Source organism: Stylophora pistillata, chromosome 12 (genome assembly GCF_964205215.1).
Source record: "Stylophora pistillata chromosome 12, jaStyPist1.2, whole genome shotgun sequence".
Classification (NCBI taxonomy): domain Eukaryota; kingdom Metazoa; phylum Cnidaria; class Anthozoa; order Scleractinia; family Pocilloporidae; genus Stylophora; species Stylophora pistillata.
The window spans coordinates 4,076,867-4,097,566 of record NC_142530.1 but is presented as its reverse complement, the minus strand read 5'-3'; the positions used below and the strand labels follow the sequence as shown (position 1 = coordinate 4,097,566).

Sequence of the window (20,700 nt, the reverse complement as noted above, 5' to 3'; positions counted from 1 at the left end):
AATTGACAAGAAAATTTACTATCAGGCCTGCCGCAATAGCCCATTTCCGAATTACCCTTGGCCTCATTTTCAAAATGAGTCCTGGTGCTCATCCTTTCATATGATAATAAGTTTTCATTCACGTGCAAATTAAACTCATTTTCACAAGAATGGTTGAGCACCAGGCCTCGTTTTGAAAAAGAGGCCAAAAGTAATTCGGAAATTGCCTATAATAATCGCTTGCTGGAGGTCTCCAAAAACCAATTACTTGAAGGAGAAATTTAGTACGTCTAATATGAAGCAGTTTTTCAAGCTTGTTGATGGTATGTTCAGCTTAAAGTCTTCTCCAACGCTACCGACACATGAATCTCTTGAACACCTGGTTAAGGGTTTTGGCGACCTCTTCGAATCTAAAATCATTGATATCAGAAATTCTCTCTCTCAACAACCTTCCTCACGGTCTAAATGTGTGACTAATATATCGCGCTGTACCTCTTTCAGTCAGTTTGACCATGTCTCTCCTGATGGTCATCAAAAAGTAAAAGTTATGCTATCGATCCAATATCTACTTGGTTGTTAAAGGACTGTATTGATGTTCTGTTGCCCATGCACTCTAACTGATATCATGAACGTGTCTTTAGATCAGGTTATTTCCCCTTCTTTCTTCAAGAAGTCACTAGTTTACCCTCTCAGTTAAAAAGCGCAACCTTAATGCTGATGTCTTTGCTAACTATCGGCCCATCTCCAATCTATCGTTTTTCTCCAAGGCATTGGGGAGAATAGTGGCTTCCCATATTGAAAGATATCTCACCACCAACGGCTTACTTTATAAAATGCAATCAGCGTACAGAAAAAATCACGTGGCACTGAAACTGCCCTTCTTCGAGTTATTAATGATACACATCAGGCCATTGACAATAAAAGCGAAACTGTTCTAGTGTTGTTAGACTTATCCACGGCTTTTGACACAATAGACCACGCTGTCCTTCTCGATATGCCTCGGTATCGCTATGGTTTTTGAGAAATGGTTCTTCGTTGCATTAAATCATACCTTAAAGATCGTCCTGAATACATTGCCCTCGATAAGATTCTTTTTCGACCAAGATATCTGTCTAGGGGTGTCCTGCAAAGGTCGTTCCTAAAATCGCTGTTCTTTCCACTGTACATCGCTCCTCTTGAAAATGTCATCTCCGCACATCGTTTCGACGCAATGATGTATGCTGACGACACCTGGGTCTACATTGTTATGCGTAAAGGAAACCGCGCCGTTGCATTTGAAAACCTCAGTTTGTGCTTAGATGATTATCATGAGTCAGAGTTTATGCATTATGCGTGAACGTAGTCCGTCAAAGACTCAGATGATCCATTTCTCTTCGCGTTTTTCACCTGCTGAACCGATTGCTTCGATTAAACTCGGTGATCGTTACGTTCAGCCTACTAGTGTGGTCAAATACCTTGAAGTTACGCTTGATTCACACCTCATCTTTGTTCCCCATGATAACAACGGCTGTCGCGCTCTTTCGTGTTCGCTTCATTGTATTAGCAGAATAAGAAAATATCTTTCGCAAGCGGATACCGAGCGAATTGTCCATGCCTTCGTTTTATCGAAATTGGATTATTGTAACGATTTGCTCTATGGAATCCCCTCTCGTGAATTTGAGAAACTGTAGAGATTGCAGAATACCGCGGAAAGATTAATTGTGTGCATGACGAAGACCAATCAAATAACTCCTGCTTAAAAAAAAGCTACACTGGCTTCCTGTTAATGACAGAATAATTTTTAATTATAAGTTACTTTTGATTACGTACAAATCTTGCTTTTAGACAATGTAACCCTGTTGGTAGTTTTAAAAGGGCGTTGAAAACGTGCCTGTTTCGTGAGAGCTCTTTCAGTCTTTTAGCTGTGAAAAGCATCAAGACAATATATGTAGAATGCGTCTTTAAGAACTTCAAGTATTATTATTATTATTATTATTATTATTATTGTTTCCATCATTATTATATTGACTGAATGCTCTCGACCAATCAGATGTTTCATAGTAAGTCTAATGTATAAACGTGGGAAATACGTGGATGTCATTTAAACAGATACGAGGCGATGATAATGTCTAAGTGGTGTAAAAGAAATTTTTCTATTGGGAAGTTTCAAGCAACATTAATGTTCTTAGCTTCCAGAGCAAAAGACACATTTGAGACACAGGTTACAGTCAATAATGACGGGATTGAATGCACAAACTCTTTGATTTTAATGAACTTATCAGGTCATTGTACTCCAAAGCTAATTCGAAAATTGGTGTGCTCACAAGAATGCGGAAACTTGTTGTTATGAAGACCGTCCAAGCTGCGTCTCTTCAAATCTGTAATCCTCACTGTACTGATCATGAATTATCGTTCAATCGTATGGCTGTTCATAAGAACATCTGAAAAGTACAAACTGGAAAGTCTACAAGAGAAGACTATGCATCGAGTTATGAGTACTTGTTAAAGAAGATCAACTAAACGAATTTCTATAAAGTTTATCTTGAAAATGGAATGTCTCCAGAGTATATTTCTGTTATTTCAAAGACCAGACGCTAATTACAATTTGCGTAACTCTGACTTCGTGATTTTAAAATGCAACTCGATGACTTGTGGTAGACATTCTGTAAGATACCTTGGTCCATAATTATAGCGCAAATAACCGATAAAATTTCGTCCTTTTACTAAAATTGATATTTTCCTAGGAAAAAATCAGGAAAATTGATTTGGCTGGTCGCCCGATAGAAAATGTTGGTCAGAATACACCTCATGTAGTTAAGTTAAATATCTATTTAGTTATTCATTTATTTATTTATTTACTGAATTAATTTATAATGATAATAATAATTTATCAATTTATAGTGCCCTTTTACATACAATGATCAAAAGCGCATTACACTTTTGATTGAATTAAAAATTAACTTAAACAATATAATATGTCAAACTGAGAATAGAACTGAATATAAAATTGCTCACCGATAAAAAGTTTTAAAAAGATAAGTCTTAATATGCGCCTTAAAACTGTTCACATTAGTAATCGCACGAAGTTCTTTTGGAAGAGAGTTCCAGAGCCTTGGCGCTGCTACCATAAAAGCTCGATCACCTAACGTCTTGGATCGAGTAGCTGGCATAGAAAGTAAAATACTATCTGAAGATATAAGGTTATATAAGGACGATTTAAATGTTACCATCTCTCAAGAAGCCTGGCTTGGACTTGGCGCTCAAAAATTTTCGTCCGTTCAGTAACCTCTCTTATATTTTTAAATTGTCGGAGAGGGCTGCGGCTGAGCAGTTTATGGAGGATCTGACTGCTAACAACTTACATTCTCTGCTCCAGTCGGCGTATAAACAGCAACACAGTACGGAGACGGTCTTTCTTAGAGTTAAAAATGAGATCTTGATGTCTATGGATGACCAACATGTCACCTTGCTTGTATTATTAGATTTGAGTGCAGCTTTTGACTCGATACATCATGATAAGCTGCTTGGTCGTCTTAAGTCTGATTTGGGAATTTCTGACAATGCGCTTGCCTGGTTTAAATCGTATCTATCTGACCGGACCCAGCGTGTTTCTCTAAATGGTAGTCTCTAAGATCAGTTTCCTTTAAAACAAGGTGTTCCTCAAGGATCATGCTTGGGCCCTGTGCTTTTCACTATCTACACGCGCAAACTGTTTCAGATTGTTGAACGCCATCCTCCACAAGTTCATTGCTACGCGGACGACACACAGTTGTATGTATCATTCAGCCCTAATCGATCCGTGGATGCTGATTTTGCCATCAAGTCCATGACTGACTGTATCAATGACATTAGGAGTTGGACGATTTCAGATAATCTTATGTTAAACGATAACAAAACAGAATTTTTAATTATAGGTACCAGGCAGCAGCTGGCCAAGGTTAATATCAATTGCATTAGGGTTGGGTCGATTGATGTTTGTCCGGTAACACTAGGTAGAAACCTAGGCTCATGGTTTGATGAGCGGCTTACTATGTCAACTCATGTTAGCAAGTTAGGTGGTGCTGCCTTTTATCATTTGCATAATATCAAACGCATTCGCAAGTATTTGTCTCGAGAATCAACAGAAATACTTGACCATGCATTTACTACACCTCGTGTTGATTATTGCAACAGTCTTTTGTATGGGCTGCCCAACTACCAGCTTAACAAATTGCAGAGAGTTTTGAATGCCTCAGCCAGGCTAGTTTGTAATGCATCTAGGTTTTGTCACGTCTCACTTCTTCTTCGCGGTCTGCTTTGGCTTCCTGTAAAAGCCCGGATAGAAATTAAGATTCTGCTTATTACGTTGAAAGCAATTCACGGCCTTGCTCCTAAATATCTATGTGATTTACTAACATTTAATGTTTAAGAACTTTAATAAAATTGATAGTTTCAAAAGGAAATCAGGAAAATTGATTTGGCTGGTAACCTGATTGTAAATGTGGGCCGGATTGCACCTTATGTGGTTATATATTAGTTATTGATTTACTTAGTTAATCTTTCTTATTTGTTTATGTATCTAAGTATACATGTACAAATTCTTTTAGTATTTTGAGTATAACGCGTGGGACTCTACAAATGTATCTTTTATAGTGTCCCCAGTTAGCTCATATAGCTAATTAACAGTGCTTCAAAACTTGAATTAGGTTTATCATTGCTATTTTCATTGTTATTATTTTTTTGTTATGATAATCATTGTTCAGTGCGTAATATATTCCTCTTGCAGGTTGTGGCACCGTGAGCAACAATTCGCTGAAGAGTCCTGGATATCCAAATAACTATCCGGGAAATATGTCTTGTGTATATCGTGTTAATATTCCCCACGGAATGGCTATTAGAATTTATTTCGATGATTTTCGTCTAGAGTATGAATCACTGTGCTGGTATGTATTTTATGCTACTGCTATAACTGGAGTTGATGTTAACGATTTTACTATCCCTGTAAAGAGAAAGAAATAAACATCTGTTTGGCTTTTTTAGCTTTTGTTTATTTGAAGCGCCCATTATTATAATAATATCAATGATTATAATGCCAATAATGATAATGATAATCATTTGAGTTTAAGTAGAGCTCAAATGGAAATTATGCACCGTTGCCGCAATAAAGTACACCGCGAAGTGAGCTAAAATTGGTTTGGATTAACGCAAACGAATGATGCATAGGAAAAGAAAATGATGGAACCGAAAGGGGAGATCAGAGCTCATATGGCCAAGGTGTACAGTTGCTATAAAGTGTAATGAGCCAAAAAGAGATCTGAATCAACGTTCTTTTTTCTTAATACAGGTCTGACTATATGAAGATTGCCAATTCAATTGGGGACACATTCGGTATATACTGCGGAGAGAAAAATGGAACAACAGTTCAAGTAACGGGAGCCTTCGCCGTGATCACATTCTCTTCAGACCACATTGTGCAAGAAAGAGGATTATCCCTGTTCTTCTCCTTTACTTGTACGTGCAGTGAGCATAAAAAACGTTTTAATTGTAAAAACTCAATGGAAGAAACATTCTCAATTTAAAATGCAGATACAACAGCAGAAACTAACACTATGAGCTTGGAAAACTAAGCAGGAGATGTTGCGTGATACTAGTAAAAAAGAGGCTCAAGCTCAGCTATTTCCTTTGCATCCTGAGGCTATGGGTATCTAATCAGTACACACAGTAAAGTAAGTTATCGGCCCTGCTCTTCTAAGCTTCCTTCATCTTGAACATGAGCTTTATTGAAAAGACTTTTGCTTTTCCATAGGTGCCACAGATTCAGCTATTTCAGGTCCTTCAAGTCTTTCAGCTACTTCAGGTAATACAGATTCTTCAGCTACTTCAGGCGCTACAAATATATTAAGTAGGTTCAATCACTAACGAAAGTTCTGATCATTTGATAGAACATTACTCTCAGTCTAAGAAAGATTTTCCGTAGCAACTCCACCATTCCGCTAACGATATGCTAACGCCATGTATTTCCTTTGCATCAATACACACCGTCAGTATAGTAAGATATCGGCCCTGCTCTTCTAAGCTTCCCTCATCCTTACCATGAGCTTTATTGAAAATACTTCTGTTTTGCTATAGGTGCCGCAGGGTCTTCAATGAGTCCTTACAATACTGCACCGTATCTAGGTCTTATACGTTATTTCACACCTACTTCGGGTCCTAGAAAATCTCCAGCTACTTCAGGTCCAACAAATACTTCCGCTACTTTAGTTGCTACAGATGCTTCAGCTTCTTTAGGTCTCGCAAATACTTCAGCTACTTCAGTTGCCACAGATGCTTCAGCTTCTTCAGGTCCCACAAATACTTCGGCTTATTCGGTTGCTACAGATGCTTCAGCTACTTTAGATCCTTCAAATACCTCTGCTATTTTAGGTGCTACAACTTATTCACTCTCAGCTTCTTCAGGTCCTGCAAATGCCTCAGCTACTTCAGTTGCTACAGATGCTTCAACCTCTTCAGTTCCCACAAATACTTCGGCTTATTCGGTTTCTACAGATGCTTCACCTACTTCAGGTCCAACAGTTACTTCAGCTACTTCGGTTGCAACAGCTATATCAGGTCCTACAGATACTTCAGCTATTTCAGGTGCTACCAATGCCTCAGCTGCAGATGTTTCAGCTACCTCAGGTGCTAAAAGTACTTTAGCTACTTTAGGTAATATGAATGTTTCAGCTATTACTGTTACAGCTACCACAGGTCCTACAGACACCTCAGGTACTTCAGGTATTACAGATATATTATATGCCTCAGTATGGCATTTTATAATGCTTATAGTATCGATAATTATACGAATAATCATAGCAATAAAAGTAATGATAATGACAACAATAAGTAATGCAAACAATTATTCTCGAGTATTACACTTTGTTCCTCCGAGATATTGCCGTTATATCGGTGATTTATCGCTGATTTTTTCGACATGTAAGAACGATAATCGGGAGAGATATTGGAGCTTTCCTGCAATTTCGCCCCCCAACGATATATCATTCCAGCGATTTATTACACGACTCGGGCAGTCAGAGGGCCAATAACTAAAATCAACCAATCAAAATGCTCTATTGCCGGTCCAATATTCTCTAAGTATTGGACCGGGCACTGTCCCGAATGGTCCTGAATGATACCACACTTGTCTCCCTTTGAACTTCAGTCGTATAATAATAAATCTCTTATTAACCAAGCTTGCTCGAGACCGTACTGGAAGAATATCGGCCCTCGGTCTTTTTTGTACGGACCGAGCCGCGCTCGGTCCGTATTGTCAAGACTTCGGGCCGATATTCTCCCAGTACGGCCCTCGCGCTTGTTTAATAAGATATATATATTGCTCCGGCGATATGTCTTTAAAACGATATAACATAGAGAGCGCGGCACATCACAAATGTTTTTCATGTCACTATTGTATCAAGGTAAAATTTTGGTAAAGTATTAAAACGCACGCTACTTATTTCAAAAAAACGTATTTTCGACCAAAGTGTGAATAGCGAATATAACAGAAGTTATTCTAAAGGGTTTCTTGCGGAAAAACATACTGATCCTTGAATTTTGATCGCGTAAACGTTTCATGATTTTGATCCGACGTGGAGATCTTTGCCATCTGTCTGCGTTTAAAACTAGAATGGGAATGGAGAAAGATAGAAAGGAGAAAATACTTCACATAGGTATTTCAATGACCGACGAATCAAATGTTCGAAAACAAATGAAGTTGTTGGAGCATTTCGCTGTACTTGATCACTATGCACCGACGAGTATGAATAACAATTACAAGAACAAAGAATTTCTAATTTGGGAGCTAATTTTTCCTTAAAGGCTGGCACCGTTTTCCGATGCAAAAATTTACACCCCTTTCGCATACGGTTGGTCTCCAGCTTCCTTGATGGGGCACTGTTAGGCTCTTGATCATCTCAACAATAGAAACAAGAAAGCTTTTCTCGTTACGATTTGTAAAATGTAAAAAGACTGTGACAAAGAAAGACAACTGCGATGAAGCGTTTTTCGCATTAATAACATTAATGATAAATAATTCTAATTAAGATAACAGTAATGATGATAATGGTAATAATAATAATGATGATGAAGACGACGACAACGATAACGACGATGATGGTGATGATCGATGCTGGTGACGATGATCATGATCATGCTGATCATTAGCGTGAATACACGGTACAGACGGAGCTCCCCATCACCATAAGTAACAATTGTAACACAAGCTTGGTGAATTCTTCCACCTAGTCAGTCAGATCACGCATACAGCGTCACAGAAGAGCCAGAACAAACAAATCGCTAGCTTTTTAAGACCTCGAAGATTGCTAAACGTCTCATTCAATATCGGGTGTGACTGTATCGTGAGACAAATGAGTTTATAACATAACTAAAGTAAAGCGCGCGCTCTGATTGGTCAATTTAGGGTCCCCCATTTGCCCATGGGTGTACACTGCTGACGTGAGCAAATGCAAAGACTATTTTTCCGCGCGCGCGCTTGTTTTTTTCTGCTCGCGTAAGATTTGTTAAATTAAAGGGAACTCTTTAGCTACAATGTATCAATGTTATGTTATAAAACAAATGGTAAACACCACAGCGTACACTATTGAGTTATGGATGCACCTGGAAGGTTTGCTAAGCACTCAAGAAGCTAGAGTCTCTCTCGGCTATCGCCTCGAGCGACTCTTACGCTTCTTTCGTGCTTAGCAACCTCCCGCGTGCATCCATAACTCAATAGTGTATGCTGTGGTGTTTACCATTTGTTAAATATTTATACAACTAGTTAATGTTGACTCATTTAGTGGTCAACAACTAGCTTTGTTACTTATTATACCGTTACATTGTATTTTATTCAAGATCCTCTCAACACGTCGGTGCCAGCTGTTGTGCAAACCCTTCCAGGTTACAAAGTGACGTTTTCAGTGCCAGGAGACCTTCGTTTGAACACAGTAATACTGAAAGAGTCCACAGTATTGGTAAACACAACAAAAAAGTCTGTGAATATCCAGTTCTATGAAGAAGGAAACTATACTTGGCTGGTCACCAGCAAGCATGGATTTAACTTGCGAATGTTCACTGTGATTTTTCTTGGTCAGTATCGATCTATTAATTTCATATCTTGTGTTTTCACAACAACTGTTTCATTTTTTTTCTGATTTCCACAATTTATTTCCGCCACGCGCAATGCGTTGGGAAAGGAAAATGCTGAGCTGCGTGAGATGTCACCACTGGCTGTATCATACATCTTCATCTTAAAGTAGATGTATATCACGATTGACGCTGGTGGGTGACTCAGTGCCAACACCAGTTTTTAAGACTTTTACAAAAGGAACACACACCTGTTTTAACAGCTATTTACACCATATTCTGATACGCTTGGCGAAGATCAAACCCAGTTTCTGCACGAATTCCTCCCCCTTTACCTTCCCGAAAAGCCAACTAAATATGACCTAAGCAAATATATGTTAAATACTTTGGTAGTTATCCCTAATCTCCTTTTCCCCACTCCTTGGAGTAAAGCCAGTAATCGAGTTCGGATTTCTTTTGTGTGGGTGCCATCTAGGTGAATGGAGCTCTCACACACCTCTGCTCTCATCTAACCTTTTTCTGAATAAAAGGTTTTTTTTCAATTTATTTATTTATTTTGTCCTCAGATTGCGGACCATCTTGTTCTTCAGAGTGGAGCGCCTCTCACGGGAATAATCTCTTTTGCTCAAATATTACGATTACGCATCTCAGCAAATGCATTCCTTCAACGACTGAAAAACTGTATGATTGTCTTACTAAACATTTCAAACCTGACAGTCTCTTTATGTCTTTCATGATATTACTGTTTTTTTCTCTTTACTCCTAGCGAGGAGTGCCAACTACCAAGATATTTTTTCTATACCACTTGTTCTGACTTGTTCCGTTAATCGTGACTTTTTTTCAATATCTTAATGGCAAACTTTGCGACAAGCGATTGACAAATGCAACATTGATTATCCTACGCTATTTTCAAAAGGACACTTAAGAAACGTTGAAAAATAAGGTTGTCCATCCTGCAATAGGTATGAATTAACCGGATACCAGACTTCGAGGCGTAGAAATGTCTCTACATTGTTTATAACACGATAGGCTGCACAGTGGTCTTATGTTTTATTCAAAAAATAAAACAAAACAACAACAACAAAAAAGACGCTGATTGTGCATTCCGTTATTTAATTGTAGTATATCATTCTATAAAGTCTTATAATTTTTAGAATGCATCCTATTCGTCTGCATAGAAAAGACATAAAAAACATTGTCTTGACAGTTTATGGCTAGAAAGAAAGCTGAATATCATTTTTGTTTAGAACCAGAATAAGTGAATCGTAGGTTGCTAATTAGTCCTTACTACCAGAGAAAACACGGCAAATGTATAGTTACCACGAAATTTTAAAATCAACATGATAAAATTGGTGATTTCAAGTGGGTTACTTCTATTGAATATCAATTCACAATAAATTCCTCTTGTGCATGGAAAATTCTTCTCTACCATTGTTACTTTAAGATGCATTTAGGTAGGTTACTCTTGAGCCAGGAAATGTTTATTTCCTAACCTTCTATTCGAACTAACCATTGATCAAGTTACGTTTGCAAGGATTGTATTAAAACCCTCTGCGCATGTGCTTCTTAAAATAATTTAATATTTCCACAGAAACTTGTCTACCAATGGCATCAAGTCTCTACCAGGTGGATTGTTTGCTAACCTAACCAGCCTTTCTAAACTGTGCGTACCATGAGATATGCAAAGCTTGCTATACGAAATCTTTCCTTTATGCCTTTGTCTAAATTAATATTCTGTCGGTAGGTGAAGTCATTGCGTCTAGATTTAAATGCCATTACCTCATTGTCAAATATCATGCTGTACTGCTATCGTATTTCCAATCAACTGCTCTGTAATAGAGTAACTGTGTTTATTCGATGAACAATTTGTCTCTGTAAACTGTACGTAGTTTAAACATGCTGAGATCTTCCCTTTCTTTCGATTTCATCTTGGAACTAGATGTAATGATACCAACGGTACCACCTGTCCATCAAATTTTGTGCTGTAATTTTCTTCCCTTTCAGATCTCCCTGAGGGAAAGAAACAAAAAAAAAAGCACAAAAGAAAAAGAAAGACAAGAAACTAAACAAATAAAAAACAAATCAAACAGAAGGAAACAAACGAAAAATCGGCTTGGTCCATAAATTATTTGTAATGTTTTCACGGGGACTTATCTTCAAACGCTTTTACCTCTCCTCTCTATGAAACGTACTGAGTTTATGCGCCAAATCTTGTCTTTATACTTAGGTCTGTATTTTTTTCTGTTGCAGCTGGATGTAATTATTCTCAGTATCAACGCTTTGTCCCCCCTACCCCTCCCCCACTATTAAATTTAAAGCTTTTGTGTGTTTGTATAATTATTTATCCACAGAATCTTGTCTTCCAATGATATCACCTCTCTACCAGAAGGATTGTTTGGCAAACTTACCAGCCTTTATAGACTGTGCGTAAAACATATTCTTTTACCTGATTAAATCTTCACTTGCAATTGGTACTCTTGCTTGAAGTTCACCGTGGAACTTGATGTAGGAAAGGTGTCAATATTTTGGTTTTCGTGTTTCCCCTCAACTATCCTGTAGTAAAAAGTCGTTCGCTCTTTAAAGAATTGTTATTTTTTTCACAGGGACTTGTCTTCAAACGCTATCATCTCTTTACCAAAAGGATTGTTTGCCAACCTAATCAACCTGATCAGGCTGTGCGTACCATGAAACAAACAAAGTTTACGAACGAATTTTTTTCCTTTTACCTTGATTTAAATTTCATATTGGAAGTAGAAATAACGGGTGTGTAATTCAAATTATCGCGACATTTTTTTATTTTCGACACACGGCAATCTTGCTGGACAAATGTTTTCTGTTCATTCATTTCATGAAAATCGATACTTTGGAACAAATTCCAAGATTATGTTATCTATGTGAATGCCACTTTGTCATAAAGCTGCCGACTTCGTGTGAGACTTTTTTCTTAGATTTACAAATTGATGTTTTCACAGGGATTTGGATTCAAACGATATAGCCTCTTTACCAGAAGGGCTGTTTGCTGACTTAGCAAACTTACGGAGCCTGTAAGCGAAATTCAATAAATGTAGACTATCCGTGAAGATATACATGTTCTTTTCACGCCACTAGACAAGTCAATCATAATAAGTCTCTGGTATGTAATAGTCAGAACAGGCTTCTCATTCCATTTCATTTCAAAAGAGAAGAAAAGGTCACCTTAGTTCGACATTTTGTATAAAAAATTACACTTGAATGCCTGTAAATTTTAAAGTCTTCATACTTTCCAATAACAACTTTTAAGTTTTAAAATGAAAAAAGGAGAAATTAATTCTACAAGACGGAGCGTTTACAACATTTAAGCGTTTTCTCCTCTTTCACTCTAGCTTTAAGCATTACAAACCTAAATGGGGAGGTATACGGTTTTCCTCTGCGATGAAATCTAGCAAAATCATTCAAACCTGGATTTATAATGATTTCCTGACTTATTTCAATTTCCAATTTATCTTAAGGGACTTGTCCTCGAATGCCATAACCTCCTTGTCGGAAGAATTGTTTGCCAATCTAACCCAACTTCTGCACCTGTGCGTAAAATGGAATAGAATTTAGCTCACCCTACAAAATACAAGTTTTTAACTAAGTAAATTGTTTGTAGAAGCTCTAGCCTTCTCTGTTAGATGGTTTTCTTTCGTTTTTTATTTTTCCATGAGCGGTATATGTATAATCTCGCACACGACTGTAGATAAAAAAGAACTATGTGTGCCATAATTAAATCATGCAGTTTCGAGTTCTTTCCCGTCTAATTCACCTTACGTAGGGTCATTTCCAGGTGATTTCGTTATTTTCTGAACAGAAATTCTTCGATGGATCACTGCCTCCACACTTTTTTGTTTGTTTCCGTTGAATTTTTTCTTGAAAAGTTCTGAGTTTCATCACGACCGAGATTACCATGGGACCACTCCAGCCTTTTAAAAAGACCTTTACTTTCTGCTTCACATACTTGTAACTCCTACACGAGCTCGCTGACCCAATTTTTAGCAATGAATTATAACCTGTGCATAGCTTTCAGAGTAGGCCCTCATAGATTGTGTTAGTAAAAATTAGCTTATTAGGCTACTAGCATTGCTCGATTTTCTTTCAAAAGTATGTTCCTTTTTGAAAATTACCCTACATTTTCTTAAAGTATGCTTTTTAAAAATGAAAAAATATATAAAGTATGAAATCCTCTTTGATATGAGTTACAATTCCTCTGTTAAAACGCAATTAATTACGGCACCTAATTCCACTGACTAGAAAGGGTAACTTAATTTATCAACATCTACTATGCTATCATCACGTTTCTCATTTTTTTGGCTGAGAAAGTGGGAAGGGCGATCGACGCAATCGATATTTTCGGTGTACCCAGTCCTTTAGATGACGAACGACTCATAACTGTGGCAGCATTGTTGCCCCAAAACATTGCAAAATGGCAAATAGACTGAAACATGGACCGAACTTGAAAATAATAAATCTTTGGGACCAAACAAGTCCTGACCCTGGTAGTTACCTAAAAAAAAAGACTCAAGTATTGTGATTATGTTACCAGTGCTACTTTCATAAAAAAAGAGCAAAAATTGTGTTCCTTTTTCCAAATTATGCCAAAATTGTGCGAGTACAATCAAAATGAGCTTGTTTCAGAGCCACCTTAAATTTTTTCTATAAATTAGGGAGGCTCAGAACCATATGCATATACCTCTTTTTAGACTTGGCAGAAAGACGCACAATGATAGGCCGATTGCAATTTAGCTATGATAAATCGGGTCAGAGGGTTCCTCTTTTTAGTTACAAACACATGAAACTAACTTGATGAAGGGTTTTCTCTCGTGTTGGTATGGTAACTCTTTATGTCATAAAATACGAACGTATGAAAAAGTAGTTCGAAATTCTTTTTAAGTAATTAAAAAGATTTAAGAGTGTATTCTGTTGGTGTAGTGGCATTCTCAAATACTTTACCTTTCTTTCGGAAATGATCACAAGATGGAACGCTTTGTGGGCATTGTCATTTATTACTCTTCATAATATGTGCCGATAGAAATGTTTGTTCCTGACTTTATTCATTGATGTTTTCAAAGGAATCTGTCCTCAAACGCATTAAATTCCTTACCGGAAGGATTGTTTTCTAAGCTGACTCGCCTGGGGTCTCTGTATGTAAAATAAAATGTACCTATGCTTACGTTGGAAAATATCGCTTTCATAGCTTAATTAACTGAATTACCCCCATCTAAAGAGAGCTGATGTTTTTGAAGTAATTTTAATTGGATGATAAGAATCTCTCCTAGTTCAATAGGTTTGATACTAATGCAAATAAAACAATACGAAAGTGTATTTTAGCCTCAAGAATAATTCCCTCGAAAGGATGTTTTTCATTTCGTTGTGGGTCATAGCTATCACCTTTCCACCATAGAATTTTGATTGAGCAGATCCCTTGTAGAAGGTTTAGCCCTCTACAATTTATGTTAGATTTCTTCAAAAACGCTTACATCTTGCACTTATCTTGATTTAAAGTAAAAAACAACAAAAAATTAAAATAAATAAACAAAAACAAATACAAATAAATAAACAAATGCAAAAAAAGAAACAATACGTTGTTGCTAAATAAGGTATAAATTTGTTTAACTTTTTTTTATTCAAACTCAGCTTGCTTACAAGACAACTTGCGATATAAGTTGCCATCGCGAATTTTCTTTTAGGATAAAAATCTGATATAGCTATTTTCGTATTTACTAAATTGATTTGATGAAATTTCTTAAGGTATTTCTCTTCAAACGCTTTAACCTTTTTGCCAGAAGGATTATTTGCCAATCTAACCAATCTGCAGTTCTTGTAAGTAATTTTAACTATTCATAGAGTACGCTAAAACGTTTTGTTCATGTTATGGCAGTGCTCAAAGTTTTGCTGATGCGGTAAAATGTTTCCACCCATTTCTACTAAACTTTCTTGAATTTTTTTCCTTCGCCCAAGAGTTTTGTCATCCCTGAATTAAGCACTTCAAAGTTTGTTGATTCCCTGTTTGTTTTATTCCTTTTTTTTCCTTTAAACCGAAACTCTGTCTCTTTTTGTAGTTTAAAGACAAATCAGTTTAATTTTGAAACCGGTCACAAGATATCATGTTACGTTCTCAATGACGTTTTTCCGCTAAGACGTACGTATATGGAAATCCTTTTTCCTTAATAAATTCACTGAATTTTTCGTAGGGGTTTCTACTCAAATGCAATAACCTCCTTACCGAAAGGATTGTTTACTATACCAACTCAGCTGATTTACCTGTACGTAGAATTGAATTTACCTTAGCTTACCATTGAGTCACGATATAGCATTGTCCAGCTTTACATATAAGAGTGAGCCATAGGGTACACATTTAGCTGCCCAAACGTTTACCGACTTGAGTGCTCTGAATATAGCTTGCTAGATATTAAGTAAACTACATTAAGTCATCGTAAACGGTTGAAATCTTTCCTTTGACTCCTGTATTAACATGTTAATGTTTCGCAGGGACTTGCTTAAGAACGCCATCACCTTTTTACCAGAAGGAGTATTTGCCAATCTAAAAATGTTGCATTACCTGTGAGTAAATGGAATATAACTTTGTTTGCGATAGTGGATGTTCTTATCATAAAATCATTGAAAATTGCCCATAGGATTAAGACTTGCCTTTTTTGGTTTCTTTTTAAACCACATCTCCCTCAAACTGAAGGTTTGCCAAAGGATGGAGTAGGTTAGGCTTTACGTGGAGTCAGAGTAAACAGCATGGAATCTTTTCAATTAACTAAGGTCTACAAAATCTCAAGATTGTATCTTTTACAGTTACGCAGTGTAGATAGACCTTGCACACGTTAGGCAAAATTTTGTTTGAAGAGCAGCGATTCACGGACTGCAATTTTATAGCGGGAAAGAAGATCCGATACATGTGTTCTGCAAATGTGAAAAAAAAAAATATTTGGAACAATCTTTCGAACTGGATACTTTCCTCCTAAATGGGGAGGGTATAGGTTTTGGACTTGACTTTAGGACAGTCAACAAGGATTTTCTTTTTAGTTGAAATGGCCTCTTGGGAGAGGTCTTCGGAAGATTTATTGATTGCAACTTTATAATGGCGAAAGAAAATCCAATACGTGCGTTTTGCAATTGCGGAAAACAATTACATTTGTGGAAAATCTTTGAAAATGGATACTTTCTTGCTAAATGGGGAGGGTAGGTTTTAGAATTGACTTTTGGAAAGTCAATAGAGATTTGCTTTTTGATTGAAAGGGCTTCTTGGGAGGGGTATTCCTTGTTCTCCCTTTGCCATTTACAGTTTTCCATGATTCACGCTCGTGCCCTGCTGTAGCTCAGCCAGCGGTCCAGGTCACTGTGGCTGTAAGGTTTGAAGTTTCCGAAGTTGGGGGCATGGGAAAGGATTTTGACCTTACTGTGCTCTTGGATGCGTTCTTGCGAGTCCAAGCTCTATAGTTATTTGTGTATAAATTATTGAACATACTAAAGGAAGGCTATTTCACTTATCATTAAGTGATTTTATGTGTAGGTATTAAAGACTAAAAGTTGTAACTCGATTTCCGCGCTTGAAGTGTTCATCAGACTGAAGTATACAGGCCTTGTATTAGAAATCATGATAAATAAGATATCTTTCTTTCTGTATATAATTGAAGTCTCAGAGGTACAGTGTAGCTGAGTTTCATTTCTTTATTCGCTGTTTCTTTCTATGGCTAGATTGCTCAATGGCAACCGTTTACAGCGTATTCCACATCTAGCGTTCGCTACCATGAAAGAACTAAAGATAATGTAAGTATACACCAATGAACCAGTTTAGAAAAATTAACAAATCGATAAATGCTGTCTTTATATCGAATACGTATTGCTTGCCTTAATTTCACGCGTAATAAGCTCAAAACTAATTATCAGCCTTTTCCTATTTGCAGAGCGCTTTCTCAGAATCCTATCCAAACAATTGACCCGGGAGTATTTCGTCTAGATAGTATTTCTAACTGCAGAATGTAAGTTATTTTTCTTTTGTTTTCGATTTATTACGTACGAGTAGTTATATTTCTTATGGTATCTAATGTCTCAGAGAGAAACCTCTCTCTTGTTACAGATATGAGTTGATTCTAGGCATCTAGGATGTAAGTAAGACCATCACCGTGGTTTAAGATTCGCTCTCCCCCCCTCCCTTAAATTCGCTCTCCCCCCCTCCCCTCCCCGCCATCTCGTCAATAGATAACCTCTCACGTCTCAAATCATCTACAAGTTGAGACAAAGAAATACGAAAAAAGGAAAACAAATGCGCTTCTGAGCCCCGTAGTTTTAATCTCTTGATAGACAGGTGTGATTTAATGAACAGGACTGTTTTTAAAACACAATTTAAAGTCTTATAGCGACGCTAGACCCTGCGTCACCTTTTTCTGAATATCCCCTCAACCTTCTATTGACTTTCCCAGATTATCAATGAGCTTGACTAACGTGAAAAGTTTCTCTAAATAAAAAAACAGATAATAAAACAGAATGAAAGGCGCATTATCTGTCTCCTTCTCTTTCCCACTATCCACATTTTTTTCGGTCATAAAAAGATTTTAAAACGCGTAAATACGACTGGGAAATCATTTAATTGCAGGATTCTGGGCCTCGACTATTTTAACCACAATATATCGTAACCATATCAACTATACTGTTCTTACTCGATAAACTAATGCAATGTGCTTTTTCAAACCCTGGATGTTAGAGCACGAATTAGGGAGATTGCAAAAGGCAGTTTTTAAGCAAACTGATAAATGTGATTTCATTAAAGTCTCGCTCCATGTTCTGGGAAAAAAGACTCGAAATATGCTTTTTGCAGGGTGCTTGTGGATTATGTTCCTAAGGAGACATGAAAGCTTAATTGAAATATGAAAATTACAGGTACAAAAGGCAGTTTTTTTTAAAATAAAACTAATGGCCTTGTTTTTACAGATTTCTTCTAGGAACGCACTTGAAGACATTAACCTCTGACTCTTTTTTGAACCTTAGAGCTGGCGATTTTAAGCTGTTAAGTATAAATCAAATATTCCAAACTCCTGCCATCAGACCACCAAATGAATTTTCCTATCCTCAGCCTACCCATTGTATTATATTTATATTTTCTATCTCCTCCATCCCAACCATATAAAACTTTTGAATAATTACAAACAAGATAAAGCCTCAAAAGTGGCGGTATCTCTGGAGTGTGAAAGCAACACCAGTTTGTTCACTTTTAAGGGAGGCTTCGGGTGATATGCTTTTGAGAGCTCATATTAGTGGCATCGAACCATTACCCCTACCGACCCTCTCAGTGTGACTTTTATGATCGATCACATACGGGTGAACTGTTTTGTTAATACATGCGTGGCTGTGCTTTTCTCTCAGTAATGCACGGGGAAGAATTCCTCGGACTATAACCTACTACCTTTGGAGCAGGGCTTGGAACGAGGGTGTATGGGAAGTACACTTGTAAGTATGCAATTTCAAGCATTTGTATGATCAAAGCATAATATAACGATAAGTATAAATGCAGGTAGAAAAGGGTCGGCTTGGACTGAGTTTTTTTATCTTAAACGAGCAACCAGTTGCAAAAGCGGTGAAGAAAGGTTGCTTGGGCTATATGCTATTGTGACTTTAGAAGTTATGCTGAGCGATATGTTGTTTTTGACTAGTCAGTAAATCTCCATTTAACTTCGCGAAAAGTAAAAACTTGTGTTCGAAAAGGTTCATAGAACTTTACAGTATAGCGGTATTATACAGTCAGGCATTTCACTTGTGTAAATTTTTTATTTCCTCGAATTTATTCAATCTTGTGCCATATTTCACGGGTACTTTTCACTCGACAAGGACCTTTGGTTAAAAATTTGATGCAAAAAGCATTTTTCTTTTTCCATGTATTTCTTTATTTAAGGGTTCATTCGCCTCCTTCAATTCCGAGCAGCAAATTGTTTAATCCACATCAAAAAAATATGCTAAATACATCTCTGTGACTTTGAAACTCTCCAAGCTTTAGGAGACAACTGCACATAGTTATGTACAACAGAAACACCTGTCGAATTCTGATAGCGTCTCCACTGCATTTCATGAAAATCGAAAAAAGCTTCGACTTCATGTCATTGGTCGCCAGTGGGTGAGGGGGTGAGCTCCTTTCTACGTTAATCACATAGCGACACATCGGTATCCGTTATGGAAATTTTTCTTGGGAAGTTGTGTTTGGGCTGGACATTGAACTCGTAACGCTAGCACAGCGCTTGAGATGAATTAACTACTCCTTTGAATTCTAACATAGGCATAAGTATGGACAACTTCGTAACCATTCTGGCCGCTTTCAGTGTTTAACAATCCTCATTTGAGTTTGAGACCTTAACTTAGCGGCAATTTTGTTTTGTAGCGCACTGTTGACAGTATCGGATGAAATTCTCATTCTTTTCGTATTCAAGTTTAATGACGTGATCAGAGGAAGTAAACTTTTATCGGTTGGTTGCGCCTGGCAGTAGACCCCGGCTTTATATTGCGAAAGATCTATGCTGTTCGAGGATGTTGCCCTTCTGTTTTTGTCAAGTAGCAGCTACCAGGGAACTCACTTTCAGCCTATCAAATCGTTTAATGTAAATCTCTTCCCGCCTTAGGAATCCTGTCGGTCAAAGAGAAGAAGCTATCAAGGTCCACCAAGAGTATGAGAACACTTACTTGTTCCGTGTTCTTCAGCCTGCCATGTTGTCGATGGGTTATACGAAAACTGCCACTGGTTCCGACTTCATATTCCTGCCGTGTCCTTTGGGAACGTTTTCGAATTCTTCCGTACCAAATAATAACAACTGCACAGAATGTCCACCAGGTGTGTTGTCGAGAGTTCTATTTTTTTAATCAATTTCTGATGAACCATGAGTAGCTGTCACCGAAATTAAAAAAAATGAATCATTTTGAGGATGGAAAGGCTTTACTGATCCGTTGAAAAGTAAATATAATTCAAGATATTGTAGACAGCACAATCTGAGGGATCTTAACCAAACATTTAAATGCCAGCGTCTCTTAAAACCTTTGTTTTTGTATTAAAAATAATTATGACATCACTCTTTACCTGTTAGGAAAAAAAGAAAAAACAAAAAGAATGAAGCGTACCTTTTTTGATGCTGATGTATGCAAATATTAGCCACCGATGGCGCGAAAATATGCTCCAATATCTCTCCGCGGAAAATATCTGTTCCGAGGAGCAAACAATTTTCTTCGAGATTCGAGGAACCGATAAAGTCCAATTACAAATATATGAGCATAGTCTACAGGTTCATTTGTTTATCATCCTTCAATGATTATTATAATTTTTTTTTTGCAAAGCGCGGATTTACCATTAATCGTTAAAGCATTGCGTGGGATGTTCACTTTTCCTAAGTGTTCTCTGGCGCGAATTTATGAACAAACAATTATTTACTTTCTGTAAGAACAGCATAGTGCTCTCTGATCTAAATGATAAACGAACGAGTAAGTTTTGAAAATTCCGGATTACAGCTTGAGGAATATCCCTTGTTACTGCCAAGTTTTAGTTGGTCACGCAAAAATCGCTCGCTACTCAGAAATATCAGTAAAAAGCAAGACAAAAGTGTTCGATGCGCACCGTAATCAAACAAGAAACAAGAAACAAATGTT

The 20,700-nt window shown here is 37.2% G+C and overlaps 1 protein-coding gene across 1 annotated transcript in view; it reads left to right on the top strand.

Annotated features, from left to right (window-relative positions):
- The window catches only part of LOC111325962 (uncharacterized), a 60,120-nt gene that overhangs the window by 32,087 nt on the left and 7,333 nt on the right, over positions 1-20,700 (top strand). Inside the window, exons 32-51 of the mRNA XM_088741555.1 lie at positions 4,724-4,880; positions 5,282-5,448; positions 5,744-5,794; positions 6,067-6,615; positions 8,824-9,057; positions 9,621-9,735; positions 10,646-10,717; positions 11,406-11,477; positions 11,658-11,729; positions 12,027-12,098; positions 12,543-12,614; positions 14,142-14,213; positions 14,821-14,892; positions 15,264-15,335; positions 15,562-15,633; positions 16,777-16,848; positions 16,986-17,060; positions 18,010-18,084; positions 18,442-18,525; positions 19,686-19,894. Coding sequence (XP_088597681.1) covers positions 4,724-4,880; positions 5,282-5,448; positions 5,744-5,794; positions 6,067-6,615; positions 8,824-9,057; positions 9,621-9,735; positions 10,646-10,717; positions 11,406-11,477; positions 11,658-11,729; positions 12,027-12,098; positions 12,543-12,614; positions 14,142-14,213; positions 14,821-14,892; positions 15,264-15,335; positions 15,562-15,633; positions 16,777-16,848; positions 16,986-17,060; positions 18,010-18,084; positions 18,442-18,525; positions 19,686-19,894 — 2,436 coding nt within the window. The remainder of the gene's footprint in view (positions 1-4,723; positions 4,881-5,281; positions 5,449-5,743; positions 5,795-6,066; positions 6,616-8,823; positions 9,058-9,620; positions 9,736-10,645; positions 10,718-11,405; positions 11,478-11,657; positions 11,730-12,026; positions 12,099-12,542; positions 12,615-14,141; positions 14,214-14,820; positions 14,893-15,263; positions 15,336-15,561; positions 15,634-16,776; positions 16,849-16,985; positions 17,061-18,009; positions 18,085-18,441; positions 18,526-19,685; positions 19,895-20,700) is intronic.